General features: G+C 38.4%; 1 protein-coding gene across 5 annotated transcripts in view; it reads right to left on the bottom strand.

Moving 5' to 3' along the window:
* The window catches only part of GALNT18 (polypeptide N-acetylgalactosaminyltransferase 18), a 336,920-nt gene that overhangs the window by 45,340 nt on the left and 270,331 nt on the right, over nt 1-21,249 (bottom strand). For all 5 annotated transcript variants that reach the window (XM_054827877.1, XM_054827880.1, XM_054827881.1 and 2 more), the window contains 3 exons: nt 11,837-12,022; nt 6,304-6,441; nt 3,438-3,533 (listed from right to left, as the gene is read on the bottom strand). In XM_054827877.1, coding sequence (XP_054683852.1) covers nt 3,438-3,533; nt 6,304-6,441; nt 11,837-12,022 — 420 coding nt within the window. The remainder of the gene's footprint in view (nt 1-3,437; nt 3,534-6,303; nt 6,442-11,836; nt 12,023-21,249) is intronic.

Raw genomic sequence — 21,249 nt, 5'->3', positions numbered from 1 at the left:
ACAGATAGTGACTAAAGGCAGAGATGGAAGGATGCGATGCTTAGGAAGTTAAGCATCATTCTGCTCCCCCTGGGGGAGGATGAGCAACTGAGAAGTTATGCTGTTCAAATGCTACAACTTAGAAAGACAAAAAAGTTCTCAACAGAATCTATAGGGCAACATTTTGTAATGAAATCATTCTTACTACAGATAAAGTAATAGCAATTCTTCCCTTAAATTCATGAGAACGCATTGCAGGATCGCCACCGATTTTGGTTTTTTCACTGGTTGAACATGTAAATAGCTCTACTCAGTGGATGGTATCATAACTCCTGAAGTGTCCAAGTGCCTGGGGACCAGGACAAAATACAGCTGCCTTGGGAAACACTCTCTGAAGACAGAAGGAGGGTACAAAACATACTTAATTGTGGATTCTAGTTTTTCAAGTGCCCTCTGTCTTTCCAGGCCAAATACTCTGCTGAAAGAAATTCTCTCTCATTGGTAGTATCAGAGGACTAAGGAAACAGACAGATTATGTCCTGATTTTCCATTCCATCCTACTATTTAACCACATGTAAGATTTGCATGAGTTTCTCTATTTGTAGAACAGTACTACAAAATAAACACAGTTATAAAGCGCTCTAAGATACTAGCAGGAATGAACTATGAATATGCTAATGTTAGTTACAGTAAACGTATGGAGTGGATTGCTAAGAAGTTGGGGAATCTGAATCACAGAAGCCTTACTGTCACTAATTCTGATGTTTATTTAAAATGAAACTGAAGCATTGCAGGGAAAATTATTTCTGATCCTTTCATTGCAATATTTGAGGATATTTCCTTGCTATTTTCTAGTGCTTTTAATGATGAAGCTACACATGATGTTCTCCATGATGTCTGCAAAAAGTGGAGCATGAATTTTTACTTTCAGGTACACAGTTCCCCTTCTGTTGACTTCGATTATTTTTTTCTTGTATAAAACATGCTAAAAGGAAGCAATAGCCATACGTACAATTCTGAAACTATTACTTGATGTCAAACACCTCATCTAAGCCATTTCCCATGCAAAAAGATGAAAATCCAAGAACATCTGAAAGGAGTTGGGGGGGGGAAGGAAGTTACCCAATTTAGAAGAGAGGCTATAGCAGTAACTAAGAACAGCAACTTAAACTGCCTATGAGGGAATGTTTCCTGGCAGCCAGATATATTAATGCACATCTAGATGCAACTGTGCAAAGCCCTCCATGGTGGCAGCTCTAAACCCGTGAATGGTATAGCTGTATCAGTAAAACTTTGCACCAGAGCGAAGAACGGCATCACCAAAACCCTTAGTCATACAAGCAGTCCTGAATCAGGGTACTAATCTTTTTGACTAATCTATTTTGATAAGGACTAGCAGGTGGGCAAAACAAGCCCCTTTATATAGCATTTCACCACTACTAGAATAAAATTAGCCTCTCACCAATATCTTTTGTGGTTACTGGCAAGTTCACAGAGATTAAAAGGAATATTTATTCAAATATTCCCAATATGCTAGAGCAAACGTAAATGGCTGCAGCTCTGCTTAAGCAAGAGATCCTATATGTACAATGGAAATCTCATAGAAGTATGCCAAATAATGTTTGTTACTGCTTTCCCTGTTAATACCATAGTCCCTAACATAGGAAAAGCCTACTCCTCTTTTAAAGAAAGTTCTCACTTATTATCACTTATATATGGGCCTTTCTGGGGGGCTGTTTTTAACATCATTATTTACAAAATTAAATACATAGTAATGGGAAGGAGACACAACACTGTAATTATGAAAGGAGCATAATCTTGTCAAGAAAAGTTCCCCTGCCTCTTTTTCCCTCTGTCATTTATTTGCTGCTATCTCATTTATACACAACTTCAGCTGACATTCAAAGGTAGTTCTTGATCTTGTAAATACTGAACTGAGCTAATTGAAGTGACTTTTTGTTGTTGTTGTTGTTTGCCTCTTAACTATAATTAAAATTTCTAATTGGAATTTACAACCGTGCCTGTAGTGTGTTGTTATCACAGATGACATGCCAGAAGACAGTTATGGCGCCCTCCCAGAAGATGAAGAGTAATGGCTTTGGCTCACGGGTGAATTACACAGTTCCTTAGCAAACACTGAGGACTAGCTTAAAAACTCCTGGAGGCAAACAGTGGTTACCACATAATTACGTGACAAATAAGCCACAGCCCATGCAGTGAGTGAGTCTGATGGATGGCATTTTCAGATATTTTTTGTCTTCATCATTCATAATTTACTCAAGCATGGTGCCACTAGAGATCAATATTAAAGGCACTCAGTGAAGGAAGCCAGCACACAACACAGTTGCAGCATGTGTAACTTGGTAAGGAGGTACAGAATCGTATCTGCATTTCACCAAACTCATGTTTCCAGCTCATGATGAGATCCAGGTACAGAGGACAAGACTACCTTGTTGCTGTGTGTTTATTGCTGAGGTATTAGGAGGATTCATTTGCTGTATAGTCATATCATGTAACTGACAATTCCATGGCTAAAACCACATTCCATAAATTAAGTGGAGCGTAATAGGGTCCTTTTCAGAAAGCAAATATAAAAGGTAGTCAGGAAAAAATTATATAAACTGGAGGCATTTTTCAGTTTCTCCAGTCACTCCCACAAATACATCCATTTCCTTTATGTCATTTTTGCTTATGTTACTTTTTAGAGTTAGATAATTTGCACATCTGTCTTTGACAAGCAAGTAACATTAGTTTTACTGTCAAGATTTGCATAGAAACACCTTAACCTATGCCCATATACTTAGCCACTTGGGGAGACACAATGTCTTAACCCTCTTGTTTGCCAATAAATACAGCTATTGTGTAAGAAAATGGAAAGGTTTTGGTAATTTGAGTCTTTGGCACATACTAGAGTAACAGGACAACAGCAGAGAAAGAAAAAAAGCTTTAGAAGTAGGGTTTCACAAGAACAGGGTTTGGAATTTGACACAGCTGTATGGTGTGAAGAAGGTGGCTGAACATTTCAGATTTGTGAAAATGAGACAGTAAATATATCAAGTAAAAAAGATGTTGCTTCGGATAATGTGTAAATAGACTGTGAGTATACATATGTATATATGTATGTACAATTTTTTGAAATGCATTGTTTCATTCATATGACATGCACAGTTAAAGATCAGAAATGGAAACTTTTATCAACAAACCTGGGTCAGTGCTGACTCTCATATTTCTTAAATTCTTTCAAAATGAATAAACAAACTTCATTATCAAAGTGCTAATATACCAACAATTCTCAATTTATGGCAGAAATAACATTCTAGCTTTCTATAAAAGAGCTACTAAACAGCTTACAGAGGTATTGCTGCAGGAAAACCATGACAAGTACAACATGGTTCCTCCTACACGGTCCAATATTAGAGATAATATTAGCAATATTAGAGATCATTAGGCAAACTAACCTGTGGTGTCATTCCATGGCAGATATACATGATTGGGATATTCTCCGTGTCTGGCCCTTGATCAAGGCACAAATCACTTTTCAGGGAATTCTGCAGCTAAAATAAACAGAAAGAAAAAGAAATCAAGCAAATCTTACATGAGAAAAAGATGGTGTGATTACTTTCTTTTCTTTAAAAAAAAAAAATCATGCGTAGTTGAGCAAGGAAAAATGCAAAATTAAGAATACTTGTTGCAGTGAAGATATTGAAGAGAAAGCACCTGGACTAAATTCTTCCTTACAGATAATCCAACACTACTGATATCAATAATGTTACACAAGGTTTCAGGGAGGGTAGATTTCAAAAAGCATTCAGAGATAGCAATTATTTGTTATGTAAGTTTTAAAAATATTAAGTCTAATGAGCGTCTGGTACACACTATATACAAAAGGCAATTTTTTTACCAGTGCAGCTAGCATCACAGTATGGATTAGTTTCAAACATAGGAGAAAGCCCTGTAATTAAACAGCTTTTCAGAGTCACTCAGGAGAGTCTTCTGATTTCTGGAAATAATTAAAAAATATCCTTTCTGCTGACACTTAGAGACTTCTGGCCAATTGGTATGCACTAGCGCTTCTTTGCATTATTCCGGGCTAACCCATGCACAGCAATCTAGCTATGAACAGACTGCAAAGTACTTGGCCCTGTTCATCCCAAAGCCCTATATATTACCTGTGCAATGCTGAGACAGAATTTTCTGAAAGTGAAGTGCTAAATTAATGAGCACAGATAGCTGGAAGGTCTTTTTAGAGTGTGAGGCCAAAGATGTGGACTGCATACCCATGGGCATCTATAAAGGTGTTCAGTGGTATAAGATCAGTTCAGAGAACACGAGAGAATAGCCTGATGGAGGCAGTGAAGAGGCGATGTGGTTTGCAACCATCTGTGATTAACTGAAAGTCCTGTCAGCTGGGTACAGGGGCCTCCTTTGAGGAAAACAAATTGATATGCTTAGAAAGAAAGTCTAGAAGTGCACTAGTATGTAAGAAGTGTGGACAAGCCAAAGACTGAAGCCAGGCAGTGAATAAAATCACACCCATGAACTCATCTCTACAAGAGTTCCAACTCCAAACATAACTCTAAATTCAATGATAGAACAAATCTCAACGTTAAAGAGAAAATATGCATTAGGTATCAATATTGGCCTTAGCTGCAATAATTAAATAAAGTTTCCTCTCTCAAAGCTTTGTATTTCTTAGCCATAAACGTAACCACAGCCATGACCTCTAATCGTAATCAGATGTTAGGCACCACTCTCTCCAAACCAATGATAAATATCCTGGATCCATTCGTGCCTGAATCCATCACTACCTTTGACTTTTCAAAACCTCTTCCACAAACTCAAACTTCGAATCTGCAAAATTATCTCAAACATCAAGATGAAATCAGGGACCCAGTCCGTACACTAAATACATCAGCTTTTGACCCACTGACATTGCTTTCTCCTAACTCTAAGGGTACTGCAGAATTCAGAAAGAAATTCGGTTCCCAAACCTTTACTCTGGCCACCAGCCCTAACCCTAGCTACATGCCACAGCATTAACTAGACATGAATGATACAACTATTTTCCTAACTCTCACAGAACAGGAGGAAATCTGGGATTCAGGAAATAAATACAGATGTTGACACTGTAGATGCCTACATCCTAACCCTCACCCCTATTCAGGTAACTTTTGTAATTACTCAGTATTTTTTTAAATTAATGATAATGCTACAGTAGCAATATCTCTTTTCTACAAAAATTGAAGACAGTTGATGAATGGAAGCACTTAGAGAATCAGCAAGCAGCTGACTTGCTTTGAAATATCACACCTTTCTCCATTATAAGACATGCAAGCGAACAGGAAAGCTTGCAAGGAAGATTAGAGATCCAAACTGTTCTTTTACTAAAAAGATTGGGGCACTTTATATTTTTGTTTCATAGAACAGTATTTCATAAAACACTCCCCCTTTACCTCTACAGATATGTTGCCATAGCTGTCCACTGATTCTTTTGTGATAGAACAAATAATAAGGCCTACTCCTCACATCTTTCTTAACTGATGAGGCTACTCTAACACTGCAGACAAAAGACTGCATCATGTGCATTATCATGTAGTACCCAAATATGCATGTTCTGCTGACCAGTGAGTTCAGTATTTCTGTTACAAACTCTTCTGATTCTTTTTGGTTTGTATATTGCCATCAAGGAACCTCCAAAGGCTGATGAAAAATTCTCAGCAGAATATAAAATCATAGGGTGCCTGTTCGCTGATTTTCATCTTCCATGTCACGCACACCTGCCCTCTCTGTTTAGATTGCTGTTTTCTAGGGCCAAGAATTGTCTGTTTTAATTAGCACAGTACTACTCAAGCGTGATTTCAACATAGACAAGGGTACTACTGTCACACAAGTAATGATGATGATGATCCCAAAATAAAAGGCATTCGAGGTTCTAAATTAAGATCTGGCTACAATATTAAGAAGCTTGCAGTTAAAATACTGAGCCTATTTTGTCAATTCACCTGCTGCCACAAACCTTCCAATTGACGTGACCTCCTACGTGTCTAAAAAATCATGCCTTGAGTATCTCTGAGTGGAATGCAAGCCATGAAACAAACAAACAAAAACTCAGGGAGGAAGATAATGTTCAGAATACCTCAGCATAAACTACAGCAGAGCAGTTGTCTCTGTCAACTAACCAGTCTAACAAATTATTTAACTAGTGACTTCAAGTTTATCTGATTCTTCTATTTAAGAGCCAGGCATTGTCTTCATAAATTACTTCCACTACTACACCTTCCTCCCCAACTTTTTTAGAACGGGAAATGTAAACAAGATCCTTACCACCCCATAGGCGACAGTATCTGAATACATTCTCATTTCTGGATACACGCTGACGAGATACCACCTAAAGGTCTTGCACTGGAGCTTTTTCCTCAAGGCCTTCCTCTCAGAAATATCACCAATATCAATTCCGGAGTCCTGCACATAAAACAAAAGACAGAAAAGGCAGAAAAGACATCAGTGATACACTTCTGTGTAAACTAATCATCCAGAGTCTCCCTCATTGCAAAGATGATTATGGCCTGCGATAATTATCTGCTTTAGGTTGCGATGTGAGTCTGTTACCCACACATGCTCCATAAGTGGCCCAATTAAATATGATACAGGTCACCATGGTAGGGTCTCTTTCAAAGGCTGCTTTGGTCAATGGAACCAGTCCTATTGACTTCAGTGGGGTTTAGATCTAGCTTCCGCTGAATGTCACTGTTCTATAAATTCCTGGCTCTTTCCAAATCCAAAAGTAATTGGCAGGAAGTAGCAAGTTGCCCTAGAAACAACCTTATTGCCGGTGTCCCACTGTGGCCTAATCATTAGTATATGACACTTTCTGGCTGCTTCTGAAGTCTGGGTTTACTGCTTCACTGCAAAGAGCAGAAGCTCTGCTCACCTTTCTGAAATACCACTTACTAAATTTCTCTTGTCATGTAAAAAGGTAAGTTGCTATTTTTGATAAAGGCAATTGCAGAATATTCTCTCCTCTAATTTTTATTCTCCTTTACATTTCTGGCTAACCTAATTTCTGCTTATCATAAGAGCAGATCATAAAGTGTGAGTTTCATAAAGTCCCTGTATATAAAAATCAATAATTTATCACATTAAAATCATGCAGTGGAAATTTTTAGAGAGGGATCTAAGTGCAAATCCACAGCTGCTATTTGACAAGAAGTAAAATGAGACATTTTGCTCCACACTCTGCTCTTCTGCCTCAGAACAAAATGCAGGATAAATAAATTTTCATAGCGAAATCCTATAATCTATCTACTTAAACAGATGCCTTAACTGGGCCATAAACGCCCCAAAAGATTTTGTCGGCCACCAGATACGATTTAAAAATAACATTGGAAGCACTGAATTTTCTTAGTTACACATCAAAAAGGTATCTTTGTAAATATCTAGGTTTCAGAGCTGCTGAAGCAACTGCTGCTCCTTACATCCCAAAGCACTGAATTAATGTTAATCTGGAACAAGTATCTTTTATTATGGAAGCATTTTCTAACTAAAGTAAAAATGACGTGTACATTAGCAAAGTATACTAAAAAGTAGGAAACTGAGATCTGGCATAAACAGGTGTAACTCAAGTTAATCCTTAAAAACGATGACTCCCATCCCCTACATCATTCATATAACTATATGTGGAACTACTTCTTAAGCGATCTTTTTCCCTTGACTTTTCTAGCAAGTGAATAGATAGAGGAACACACTGTAGGGTGCTGTAAGACAGCCAGCTGATCCCATGGACAAATCCTGCACATGCACCGCTCTCTGGCTGCACTTGCCAGTGTGTCTGCCACTTGTGTGAAGGAAAAGGAGGATGCCAGCACACAGACATTCGACTTCCAGCACTAACAAGGCTTCCTGGGATCTGGTACTGAACCGGTCCAGTGCATCCCGACTCCTTTCTCATGCGACCCTGCAGGCACCAATGCTTGTTTCCCCCTAGTTTATTGTATGAGGTAAGAAAGAGCATCTTGGGCCTCAGTAATCACATCTCCCATGCAGTTGGAGGGGGAAAATAGCTCACACACAGCACACTGCCTTTATCACCTGCAACAGCTCAGTGTATTCCCCAAAGCTGAGAATATGATGTGAGGGGAAAAAAAAAAAAACCCAACAAAAACCTAAAACCCCCAAAATATAGGGGGAACACACGGAGAGCACAGCTCTTGCTACTGGGATTTGAAAAATCTTTCCTTTGGGTTTCAAGTGCTTTTCTGAATCTATTTATCTAAGTAGTTACAATGCAGAAGTCACCATGGTGTCCGAGATCCCCATTTGAAGCCCTCAGTACTTCAGAGCCACCCACAGAGATCCCAAGAGGGCAGTCACAGCACACTGCCAAATTAGTCTAACTCCTTTTTATTACTATTAGCTCTCAAATACTAAAACCTTTGGAAACAGCTGGCTATGGTGCTTCTCACAGATCTGGGAATTCTTCCATGGAAAAAACAGGTCCTGTGGTTAACATTTTGGAGTAACATATTTCATGGAAAGTCCCAACTGTTGTAACTGAAAACATTTCTATTCCCTGCACAGTCCATTACCAGTACACTACTTCATCAGCTTCCAGAGAGAGAATTACTCCTGTAGTTATCCACTTGTGTAACAGTATTTGGCCATGCTATCTGTCAGTCCTCTCTGCATGTCTCTCACAATGATGTCTCAACATCTTTGTGCCCAAGCTGAAGCTAGGTTTGATTTAAAAATTGTCCCTCTTTGCTATTTCACCTTTAATCTTGAGGTAAGCAAAGATGAAACAGAAATATTGCCATGCAGTCTCATATCTAAATTTGACCTAATGCATCTCTTTGCCCCCTGCCTATTGGAAGTCTGTATTACAAGTGTCCCACAAGCTCTGAGTTATTTTTTAGGTTGCTTCTTTACAATGAATACTCTCCTCTTTCTATAGATATTTCTATACCAACCAGAGACTGCATTGCTCCTAACCTTTTGATGTATAAAAGAGGACTCCAATTAATGATGTAGGTTTTCCTTATACTGACTGATTCAATTACAGTGCTTGGGAGTGTAATTTTGTACTGTATTTTCATCTTCCCCTTAAAACGCCACTAGCTTTCCTTAAACATGTACTCGTTTCCTACTGCTCCAGAATCAGTTCAGTACTCGCAAAGTTTAGTGCAGGAAAGGAAAAGGAAGTCCTAGGTCTTCGGAGCTCTTCCCCCGATTCTTGGCACCAGGCCTTGCACAATGAACACAAAGATACTTAAACTAGCTTCAAATTACACAACTGGTTTGGGATACTGGAGCACATGTCAGGCTGTCAGAACAAAGCAGGGCCCCCACACTCTTCTAACTCCTTCCCTATCCCATGGCAAAAGATGCAAGCTGGGTGAGCAACACTTGAATGTACCCAGCTGTAAGTCACAGATCCCATCTGACAGGAAAACCTTCTGATGGTCACAAAGGTGCCATACTGTCTCTGAACATCGAGTAGCAATTACTACGTAATGAGTAGATTCAGGCTTTATAGGCCTGTTACAACTGTGAAAACTGAGCTGTTTCCCAGTATATCTTAAATAAGTATGTGGGCATGTGTGTGTGTGTTTAGTTTTCTACAGCAATGAAGAGATACAAATGAAGGTTCTTTGTGCTTGGTTCCATACATACACATAATAATAGATTTCCCCCTACAACAGAGGCATCTCATTACATTGCAGAAGAGGCTACCACTATTAAAAGCTGATTTAGCGCTTGCCATTTCCAGCTTTTAAGTTTGCACCATGGTTTGACAGCAGTAGCCTTTGTGAAGATGAAGAGAGAAGATAATATGCATCGCAATTTATTCAAGCAGTTCAGTGCAACGATTAGAACATTTGTGGTGGGAAAATGACTGCAGATTGAAGTAGTAAGAAAACTTGTTATTCCTCTTCAAAACTATGAACCAAATCTGTTTCGGCAGTACAAGATCTACTGTGCAAACATCCTGATGCACAGTAGATCTTTGTGACCTGAAGAAATCAGTTCAATCCACACACTGCATTTATTTTTCCTTTGTTTAATAAAATAGATTTGTTTCCTTTGTTTAATAAGTGAGTTTTTAAATTTATTAGAACAGGCTTATTTTTTCTTCTGATCTATCAGCACATTCGATACTGTGTTATTATTACTTGTAAAATGAAATATCTTTGTGTCCTTTATGAATTTGATTTCCAAATTGCATTCCAATCTCAACTTTGCACAAGATTAAGCACCACCACCACCATATCTGGATGACTATTATGCAAATATATGTATAATACTCCATATCCTCGTTACAAAAAGGAATTCATAAGTTTTGTGTTAATGCTGTTTGCAAGTCAAAAAATTGAAACTTGATCAATCAATGAAGATCAACCAATTCTCAGGAAAATAACTAACAATGAAAAATAGAAACTGAAATATAAATCTGTCAGGTTAATCACAAATAAAATTAATTTGAAATTGTTTTGATGTAAAATAAGTAACCCTGTCTTCCAGAAACATCTTTATTCTTGTATGCAATGCAGTGCGACCACTCAAAACAGGGACACTTAAAGGGTAGCTTATATTCTGTCAACATGAGACTAACTTCCAGAAAGGTCCCCTCCCTATACCAGATCACAGAGGAATTTGTTTCTTGGTGCTTTCATGGTATATCATATGGCTAATTCTGCAACCTGAAAATAGGACAATGACTTACCACTTTGCCAAAATTACCTAGTTTTAACCATGAGAGATGAAGGAAATTATCGGAAGTAGTTGAATCATACAGCATTCATATATCTAGCTGTTGTTTTGTTTCTAACCCTTTTTCCTTATTAAACTAAAGAAGGAGAAGTACAGTATTTTACTTCTCAAACCAAAAATCAGGGCAAAATTGTTTCTCTGAACAGTTGCGAAATCACTCAGAGAGATTTTACAGATATTTTATTAAAGAAAAAGTAAATTGACCAAGTTCATTTATTAAGTCTATAATATTTGCTTTTGCTAAAATGATGAGAACTGCACATTGTAAGCCAAACCTCAAATTCAACTACAGCCATGGTTTCCAACCTCTAGGTGGAAACAACCTATTCTGCATGGATCCCAAATAGGTACAGGATAATAGTAACCTTTCTCAGAGCCCTAGAGCTCTCAACAGTTCATAGATCAAATACCACTGACTACAGAAATGAAGAACATCTAAAATCAGATGTCAGACAGAACTCTCAGGTTAGCCATCTGACATTATCTTTTCAATACAGTCCACCAACTATTGCTCATCTATGGAAAAGAAATCTGGACAAGCAGGGCAAGAGTTGCAGCTAGATTCTGCAATATGCCATGACATCCACCAGCCACCCTTACTCTGATGTGAAATTACTCGAGTGATACATCCACACTTGAATCGATAGATGTTAACATCTCTCACCCCTTGGCAGAACTCCCCTCACAAATCTGGTGGAATTATAGTTCTCTGTGATGGTAAATAAGAGACTCAAATTCAAAATAAGATGTGTAATATAGATTTGATGCTTCTTTCTTCCACACTTCTGCAACTACTAGATTAAAATCTCCAGGCAGAGTCATCAGTGACAATGATGAACTTGACAAGAAATTAATTTTTAAGGAACCCGAAGACAAAGGAATGATTCTTGAATAAGACACAACTACATACATATTTTTATATGTAAGTATGTAGGTATAGGCATATCTTATGCCTATATGTAAGATATAAATACATACATATGTGTATACAAATAACAAAAACATAGAAGAAAAATAAAAATTCAGAATAGGAACCAAACCCAAAAGGATCTAAAGCCAAAGCTTGCAAACACTGGTCTTTATGACTCACCTCCTGGGGTATGTTCCATGCCATATAGACATGGCTCTTAAATTCATCCATCCAGACTTCAGCCACCCTTAGTGCATTTCGCCGGACATGAGCAGTTAGATCTTCTGTATATGGTTTATGTGCTCTTTCAATGTGGGCAATCCTGGAGCAAGGTAGAACCTCAACACTTCCTCCACATTGCCATACCTAGGAGGAAAAAAGACATTCTGCTAGTGAGAGCTCCCTACACCACTGCTGTCCTTTAGTAAATACACTGAAATAATTTTATTTCTATGCTTGTCATTGTTACAAAGGACAATAACTACTCAAGACATATTTGACTATACAGATTTTTTTTTTTAGACAGTTGTGAGAGGAGTTATTACCTTGCCTTACCATGAATTATTACTACTACTTAACCTTACTACAGAATTATTATATTACCAGTAGCCTCTCATCACAATCTTTCTGGATCAGTTTAGCTATTCTCAAGATAACTGATGAAATCATTTATAGGTCATCCAAAACAATAGCATCTGGGTTCAAGTTTTAATGCCTTGCACCCATTTGCCTGAGATTGTGCACAGTCCCTCTCAATGCATACATGCACTATTCAGAATCTGGAACTAGACAAAGGGAAACTAGGCCAATCAACTTTTAAAGATCACTAAAGTTTCAGGTTTAAGGAAGACTAGGAATATAAATACATCTTATTCTTTGCTTTAATCATAGCTCAGAAAGGACCAAGTTTATTTCTTTTGAGGAGTGACAAAGACTAAGATAGCCTAGTGAAACACACTACTCTCAGAAATTATAAAAAATGTACAATGTAGTGTGGTAGGTGGACCTTGGCTGGACACCAGGTGTCCATCAAGCCGCTCTATCACTCCCCTCCTCAGCAGCACAGAGGGGGAAAAAATAAGATGGAAAAAAAAATATCTTGTGGGTCCAGATAAAGACAGTTTAGTAAAGCAAAAGGCTGCACATGGAAGCAAAGGAAAAATACCACAAAAGATTTGTTCTCTACTTCCCATCAGCAGGTGATGTCTGGCCACTTCCCAGGAAGCAGGGCTTCAGTATGTGTAGCAGTTGCTCCAGAAGACAAACGTAAACAACAAATGGCCCCCTTCCTTCTCCTTTCTTTCAGCTTTTATTTCTGAGCAGATGTTATATGGTATGGAATATCCCTTTGGTCAGTTGGGGTCAGCTCTCCTGGCTGTGTCCCCTCCCAAGATCTTGCCCACCCCCGGCCTACTGGCGAGGGGGGAGATGTTGGAGACAGCCTTGATGTGAGCCAGCCCTGCTCAGCAGTAGCCAAAACCCCGGTGTGTTACCACCTCCTCGCTAGCTACCAGCACACAGCACAGCACTGTGAGGGCTGCTACAGGAAAAATTAACTCCATCCCAGCCAGACATGTAGGTTACTGTACCTGCTCAAGTGTGTTTCAGTTTTGCCCACTACCACAAACGTCCACAGTGTTAACCATGAGTATTGCATTCATTTCTGATTTTCTCTCCTTCTGCTTTCACCAAAAGAGAAAAACACTTTGGCAGCCTTAACAGTCAGTGAAGTACTTGAATTATTTTACATAGAAGCTCTTTTTCTGTGTATCTTGTATAATGGAAACTCCCAAACAAGATCAAGGCAGCCCATTACAGAATGGTTGAGTGGATGCTGCTCAGGTGAAAACTCAGATGTACTCAAACTGTTTGATCTTGCTGAACAAGTACCTCAGTGTCCCAGAGGCAGGTGTACTCACTGAGAAGTAACAGAATTTGCCTTCTGATACTGCTAGCAGGGATTTCTGAGGCTTGGCATCCCGTACCAAGACAGCAAAAAACCAGAACGAGGGTGCTCCTTCCTCATACAGCCCATCCAGGACAGAGCATATTCTGGTCTCCCTCCTAGTGGCCAGGGATGTGGGTTGGCAGAACATCATGTTCTGGAGCTGCTCTCAGAGCCCTCAGGTCTGTCCGTCCTATAGGCATATGCTCTACTAAGGAGGCACTTTGTTCAGACATTCATTTTATATATTTAGACATCTGGCTTGAATACAGCATTTAGGCATTTGGCAGCTCCTGAGATCAGAAAACGTGGCACAGATTCAGAATGTTTACAAAGCCATTTCTGAACTGGTGCCTAATTGCATTCAGCATATGCTGGGAGAAGAGATAGAGCCTTGGTTTTCAGAGCTCTCTGGAAGATGAGAACCATGAACCTACTGTACGGTCGAGAAGGGAGCTGAAAAGACTTCAGCATGCATCCGTGTCCAGAACTTGGAAAACCGCAAGAGCAAATAAACATAACCATTACCAACATCAGGGCAAAACTGAGATGATCATAAATATTTAAAAATAAATGGGCAATTGATCCGGCAGAAGAATAAATAATCTGGAAACAACATTTGTGTCCTGTCTTTCTAAATGTCATATAAAGTGGGCAAACACTTAATTCCAAATGTTTGTCAAACACTTAATTCCAAATGGTTCCGCTACATTTCCTAATAAAGATTAAATGTGAAGTATCATCAGGCTTTGCTCACACAATGCCTGCTTTCAGTCCAAGCCATTTCTCAGTACAGCATTGACATTCAGCTATAAATTGTTTCAGAGTTACTCACTGTACACTGTTTAAATTAGTATCATAAAAGACGAGGAAGATGTAGAGTGGTCATAACTTAGCCTAGGACAAGACAACTCACATACCGCATGCGCTGCCTACTCTGCCTAACGTTTGCTCATTTTCACTAAGGATGGCCTCAATCCAAGTCCAACGTGAGCACCAAGTCCTTTGTGGGATTTTCAGAGTTAGGTCTGAATGCCATCTTGACAACAAGCTGAGCCAAAAATTCACGGTCTATAATAAGCTGAATTTCCAAGTAAATGTCTGGGTTCTGAAAATCTGAAAAGCGGACTCATCTATAATTCTAGTACTGATTCAGTAATCAGTAAAATCTAATTTGACTTTATAATGAAGTTATATGTGTTTTTAAAAAACATCCTGAGATGACAAAGTCTTTAATATACTTTGTAAATAACAATTACCCACTACCTGAATAAACACCAATTAATCAAATCTGCTGGCCACTCCTTTCTCTCTGACACTGTCAGTATTTGTTCTATTTCTAAAGACTAATTAATTACTCTGCAAGGACCACGGATTCACTTAAAAACTTAATGCTAAGAGGGAGTTGTCAATACAGATGCTGACAGAACAGGCGAGTTGTATTAAATAGCTTCAAAACCAAATACTATTATTTCTAAGCAAAAATCTGCAATCCATGAAAATGTGATGAGCATGCACCAAAACTGGACTAGAGATATATACTAATAGTTTCCATATATCAAGATGAATAAAAGCCCTTTAATTAATGGCTTTTTAAAGAGGAAGACATGAGAAACACATGTGATCTGACGATATGGGAATCTTAAAGTTACAGTGCATGGAGAGCTTGCAGTTACAGCACCAAACAAGTAGCACTACCCTAGATGTAGGCTATGAAGCCTTGCAGAGCACTCACAGAGTGAAAGTGGATGCAATACTTTATAAGGGCAGAAGGCACAATCCTGATGTGCTCAGCTGGTCACATCTAGGACAAGCCATGGTACCTTTCTCTCCCACACACGTTCTTTGCCAGTGGGATTACAGTACAGTGAGAAAGTTCTTTTCTCCAAACATTTCATTGCACTTAGGGGAGAGACAGTTGTAGAGAAAGAAAATGTAGGTAGGCATTAAAATGGGTTTTTCAAATGGCATGAAACTCTCTGGGAATCTCAAGGGATTCTGGATTCCCAACTCCCCAAAATATGTGCAAAATCTCCAGCCAAGGGTTGAAGGGCTTTGCTAGTCATACACTAAATATTAAATGCTATACTGAACAAGATATATGATAAACAAGATAACATGATTGACTGCTACAGAAACTGTTAGGGTTTTTTTCATTTTTCCTTGATTATATTTGAAATAAAGGAACTTCTTGCAGCTCCGTCAAGATCTTCCTCCTCTCCTCAGACCAGCTGTCCACCTGAATCTGACCACTCCTTGTTCCCCCCATCTCCTTCACGCATGTAAACAAATCCATGGTAATCCAACCATTCTGTTGGAGCCACTGTGGATGGTTGGATGGTTTTTCAAGACATCTTGAAAAGGTGTAAATCTCACAACAAAAGTGCATAGGAGAGACTCATCGATTACTCTGAACCAACACCTTTTGGTCAAAGACCATTTTTAGGTTTTTTTTAAATTAATATTTTAATACTAAGAAATATATTTTCTTAAAGACTCAGAGGGAAGTTGTGAAGTCTTTTAGAGTGGTCTGTTCTTCATCTTTCATAAAATTCCTGTAGACATGAGATTATCTTTACAGTTAAGAAATAGGAGTAGCAATTCCTCACAACTTCACGTTTCCCCTTGTAGAATTCCAGCTATTTTTTTGGCTGTCATTAGTAATCTGTATTCAGGCTTCATCCATACTGAATAGCACCTTTCTAGTTCTCCAGCACTGTTATTTTATGTGATGGCTATAAATAAATACAAAGGTTTAAAACCAGTGAAGCTCTTCTAAATTATCACCCATGGAAGTCTAAAGATAAAAGAGCTTCAAAGACTTTTTTTAACCACATGAAACAGTTTGAAGTAAAATGTTTTATTTCTGAGCATATTGTCGCTGCAATCAGTAATTCTTAATGAAAAACTTGCATGTACAAATTGCAAGGAAGAAACTTGATGAATTTCCTAAACTATAGTGAAAAGGAAATACAGCACCTTTTCCTGTTGCCTATGAGGATGTTTGACCTATGGTAGCCAGAGGTGGAAATTGCTAGCAATAGTCTCAATTTCCTGCCAAATCCCTAAACATACATACACACTTGTCAAAAATAACATATACTTCCATCATTGTGATACAATAAATAGCAATTCACATTTCATCCTGTAAAAGCATCAATCACACCAGTGGGTCTCAGGCTTTGCCTTAAGGCAAAGAACTTAGAAAGTTTTCAAGTGTGAGGGACCTGCATATCTTCGGGAGTACTTAGCATGATTACTGGAGCCCCAGCAATGCAGAAAGTTTGCTTTTCTTTGGAGGAATTTCTTGAGGTTCTGGTCCTGCTGGTTCGCTTTGCAAAACCAGACTTTTAGAAAACGAACACACCAACTGGAGCTTCCCTTCCAAAGAGCTCTCAGAATCCACTTCAGTGTGTTTTCACACACTGAGGCCCCCAAGAAGGCCTCAGAAAGGGGTCTTTATTCTTGAATTTCTGGAGGAGGTTCATATATTTGGTATAGCCCCAAGAAAGGCTTAGAGAGCTTCCCTTTCTTGAAAGGGTTCCTTCATCACTACCAAAAGGTAGTAAAATTCCATAAAAAAATTCAAGGTGTAAAGGGACAGTAGCAGTGCCAAGGCAACTTCTAACACTTTCAAAGCTGAAAGACTAAAATCAGCAAAGTCTATGACTTAAACTAAGCAAAGCAAGTGGGAGATGATAGGAACATTAAATGAATACAGAGATTCGACTTAAAAAAAAAGGGGGGGGGGGAAATCTCCCTTTTAAATTTTCAGTTGTTATATGTGGAGGATTTGTCCAAGCTCTAAGCACTTCTTATGTTAATTTACTGAAGGTACGTTTACATGTAAGCTATAATTGTGGCTCTACATCTGTGTGAATTTATGTTCACCAAGGTTAAAGCGGCCCCACAGAGCAAACAGAAAACATGTTCTTTGTATTGGAAGAGCCAGGAAAGCAGAGGACACGTAAAACTGCAGAACACAGAGCAGCTGCAACTTCCGCTCTGTTAAAGGAGTGAAGGAGCAAAGTACTGGGCAGTCCAGCAGGATGGCACAAGTGAGGCAGCTACAGCAGCAGTAACACACCAAATGGCTTCCTTAAGTATTTTGCAAAGGTGTAAGCCCTAATACCACTATGCTATCGTCCCTCACTTGTTCCCACTGAAACGAGGGCAGTAGTGACAGCATTTGCACAGCCTTCAGTGTGCGGAAGAGACAGATGACTCATACATCCTTAGAAATGTCTAAATCAATCTGGTCATAATTTTTTTTTAGAGCAAATTCCATTCACATCTGGAAAATCTGTTTCACTAGACAAAGGGTCTCCATTTCTATTTAGTTTTATTTTTAAATCCACATCCTTTAGTAAATCCTTTTCAATTGCATTTAAACTTATTTGAATTTGCACATTTGATCAAACCAATTACAATTCTGAAGCTGATCCCTCTCAAATATTTAATTTATACTTCATTATAAAATTATATAATGCTTCTTCATTAAAAGTGTTTCTTTTTATCTCTTTAATCACTGAGTGTTCTTTTCATGTTGTGGAAGCTTAATCTAATAAAAGAATAAACCCTATATGATGCTAAGCAGTTTATTGGCATGTACTGTATTCATTAAATTTACACAGATCATGCAGTTTCTCCAAGAAGTGATGAGACCTTGTTTTAAATCATCATTTCATTTGGACTGCAAACAAAACTTTTTAATAATTAAGCGATTTCTCAAAAAGCTGAAGCAATTTCTGGCTTCTGTGAAGTCTGCAAACGACAAAATTAGAAGAACTCATTAAAGATGCCCTGGAGATAAAAAAAAATAGTGTGAATTAATTACTACTGTGGATACAAACAAATAATCATCCGTATCTTTAAAATATATTTTGGGGAACAATTTAATGCAAAAAATATTTGTGTATCTTGTTAACCTTTGTCATTACTATTAATCACTTACTGATAACCAATAATGAGCTTGATGCTTTACAAGCAAGTATGAATCAACTTATTTTTATTCAATACCATGAGCTAAGTCTGTGATCAGTTCAGATCTGCATTTTTACTTTGGTATCTTGACAGGTGACTACAGAGAGGACAGAGAGAATGGTCAGATACAAGGATCACTGAAATTAACGTTCACATTTCCAGGAGCAGTCAGTGGGTTTTGGGTCGCACCCTGAAAGTTTTTGGATTGTCATGTACATTTGGGTATCTGTCTCTATAAACCCAGAAAGTACACTCACTGGGTGAAACACGTTAATCTTTATTTAGGTCATATCTCCACTGAAGTGAAACCTTCACTAATAATTGCGGTGGTGAAGATAAGTACTGAAGGATTTGGCCAACTTTCCCCAAATTCAGCAAGAAACCATGCACAGCTTTGCCTACCCCACTGGTGTCAAATGTCTTCCTCTCATTGAAGAAGTGTGCCCAAGCAGTAGAATTAAACACAGAATCCTGGCCTGAGTGACATAAAGTCAAGATTAGAAAAATCACAATATAGGTGGACAGGAAGAGAAAGAAAATACACTGCTTACTGAAGCTATGACTCTTGTTTACTCCCTGCTTCTAGATGCTGAATGGGCTGGAAAAGAGAATCATGTCATTGGCATATGGCCCGCAGAGTGGGAAATTAGAGTGTAACTTAATTTCAAGAGGTGACTGCCTACAGTCACAGCTCAGAACCGTATGCATAGAGAAATTGGAGACTGAAGAGAGAGTTTTTTAAAATTACTTTATCTGTTTTACTGAAGCCCTGTGAGGTTTTTGAAGACTATTCTACATATCATCATCATACAAGCCCATCATATTTTCAGGTAAACGTATCTATTTGTGTGCAAGAATAGCTTTTTTCCATAACCAAGCTGATAATCTTAACTTGAAACTGTAAGCAACCTACAAATACATACCCTGACAATCTAAAAGACTTTTTAAAAGGAAATAAAAGGCTTTAACATAACTAGAGCTGCTCTCAGTTTTTAAAACGTAAATTATCCCTTGAATCTTACTTTTGAAGTCGTCATTAATTGCCTCATAGGCCTCATTTTACATTAATTGTGCCTTTATAAAACACTCTTATTGAAAAAGTAATACACGTAAAGATTCTTCCCATATTAAATTGTCAGTAGTTTCCTTCCTCTTTTAGCTAATCACTTCAATTATGTACTTTTAAAATTGTTTTGTTCTGCAGGGATTAATTTTGCACATATCTTCATGAGCCGTGAAACTTTTACAATGTATTGTTAAACTATGTATGTTGTGTTGCTGGTTTACGATTGCAGGAACTACTCTATGCCTTGTGTTACTAGGAGATAACATGCTTCAAGGGTCACTGAATGCATATGGTTTCATCCAGTTCTTTTTCAAATGTGTCTATCTCATTGCTAGGCACAGCAAATAACTGACACATAAATCATCTCATTGCCAAGTTTAAGTCATGAACAGGAAGTAAAAGAAATTACTTTTCATCTTAAAAGGAACAAATAGCAAACTGAATAACCAGATCACCACTGCTTTAGTATTCATGATCAGTCTTGTTAATCTTGCACTAATCCTAAAGACTCGATCAGTACCAGAATACAAAGCTAAGGAGAGGACAGGACAGGATATAGAGTCTTTCAGTTGGAAGGGACCTACAACAATCATCTAGTCCAACTGCCTGACCACTTCAGGGCTGACCAAAAGTTAAAGCATGGTACTAAGGGCATTGTCCAAACGCCTCTTAAAAACTAACAGTGCTGGGGCATCGACCACCTCTCTGGGAAGCCTGTTTCAGTGTTTGAGCACCCTCTTGGTAAAGAAATGCCTCCTCATGTCCAGTCTGAACCTGCCCTGGAGCAGCTTTGAACCATACCCACACATCCTGTCACTGGATAGAGGGATTATGAAATTAAATTCCATAGAGATATCACCTCAGTATCATGTTAAAACATATAAGAGTATGGAATCTTCACAGACTAGGCCATGAAGAATTGTAATACCAGAAGCTAGAATGCCATTGCCACCATGCCGTGACTTAAAGTGCAGAAAGATACTCAACACGAGGCTATCTTATAATAATGCGCTAATTAATTTGCATCTCACCTGAGTCCACTGATTTGGAAGTGCACATTGACTTAAACTGTTTTACTTCTTTCCATACCACTATAAAACAACAATTTCCTCTCATAAAACATCAAGATGTCTATATTACTGCCCAGTTGGTAATGTGCCAACACACAGGCATAACCAGTAAAAAACCATCTGTGAGAACCTCCGAGCGCCTTTTCTTCCTTCCTTATAGGGTATAGTGATGCCATGCGTAGGCTGGTGCTGTATCAATCATTTGCTTTCCTGTGGGAACAGCTAATAAAATGTTCTCTCCCCAGAAAGAGCAAAAACACAGAAATGATTCACTGGTAATGTTGTCTGTGTGTATAATTACACATGCTGTAGCTTCAGGTTACCTGCTGGGGCATTCATGGGCAAAATGAGGGGAAAAAACCCAATTATACCACTGTAGGTTTGACACAAAACCAGAACAAGCCACAGAAAGTCAGTTTCTGTTGATGTCATGACTGACACCCATTTGGAGGCATGATAAGTCCTTTTATTCTCAATAGAGGCTGTTTAATTTTGTTTTGTTTTGCGGTGGGTTTTTTTTCCTGTTGAA

Source organism: Grus americana, chromosome 5 (assembly GCF_028858705.1).
Source record: "Grus americana isolate bGruAme1 chromosome 5, bGruAme1.mat, whole genome shotgun sequence".
Taxonomy (NCBI): Eukaryota; Metazoa; Chordata; class Aves; order Gruiformes; family Gruidae; genus Grus; species Grus americana.
The sequence above is the reverse complement of the archived record's forward strand: the minus strand, read 5'-3'. Positions and strand labels throughout refer to the sequence as shown.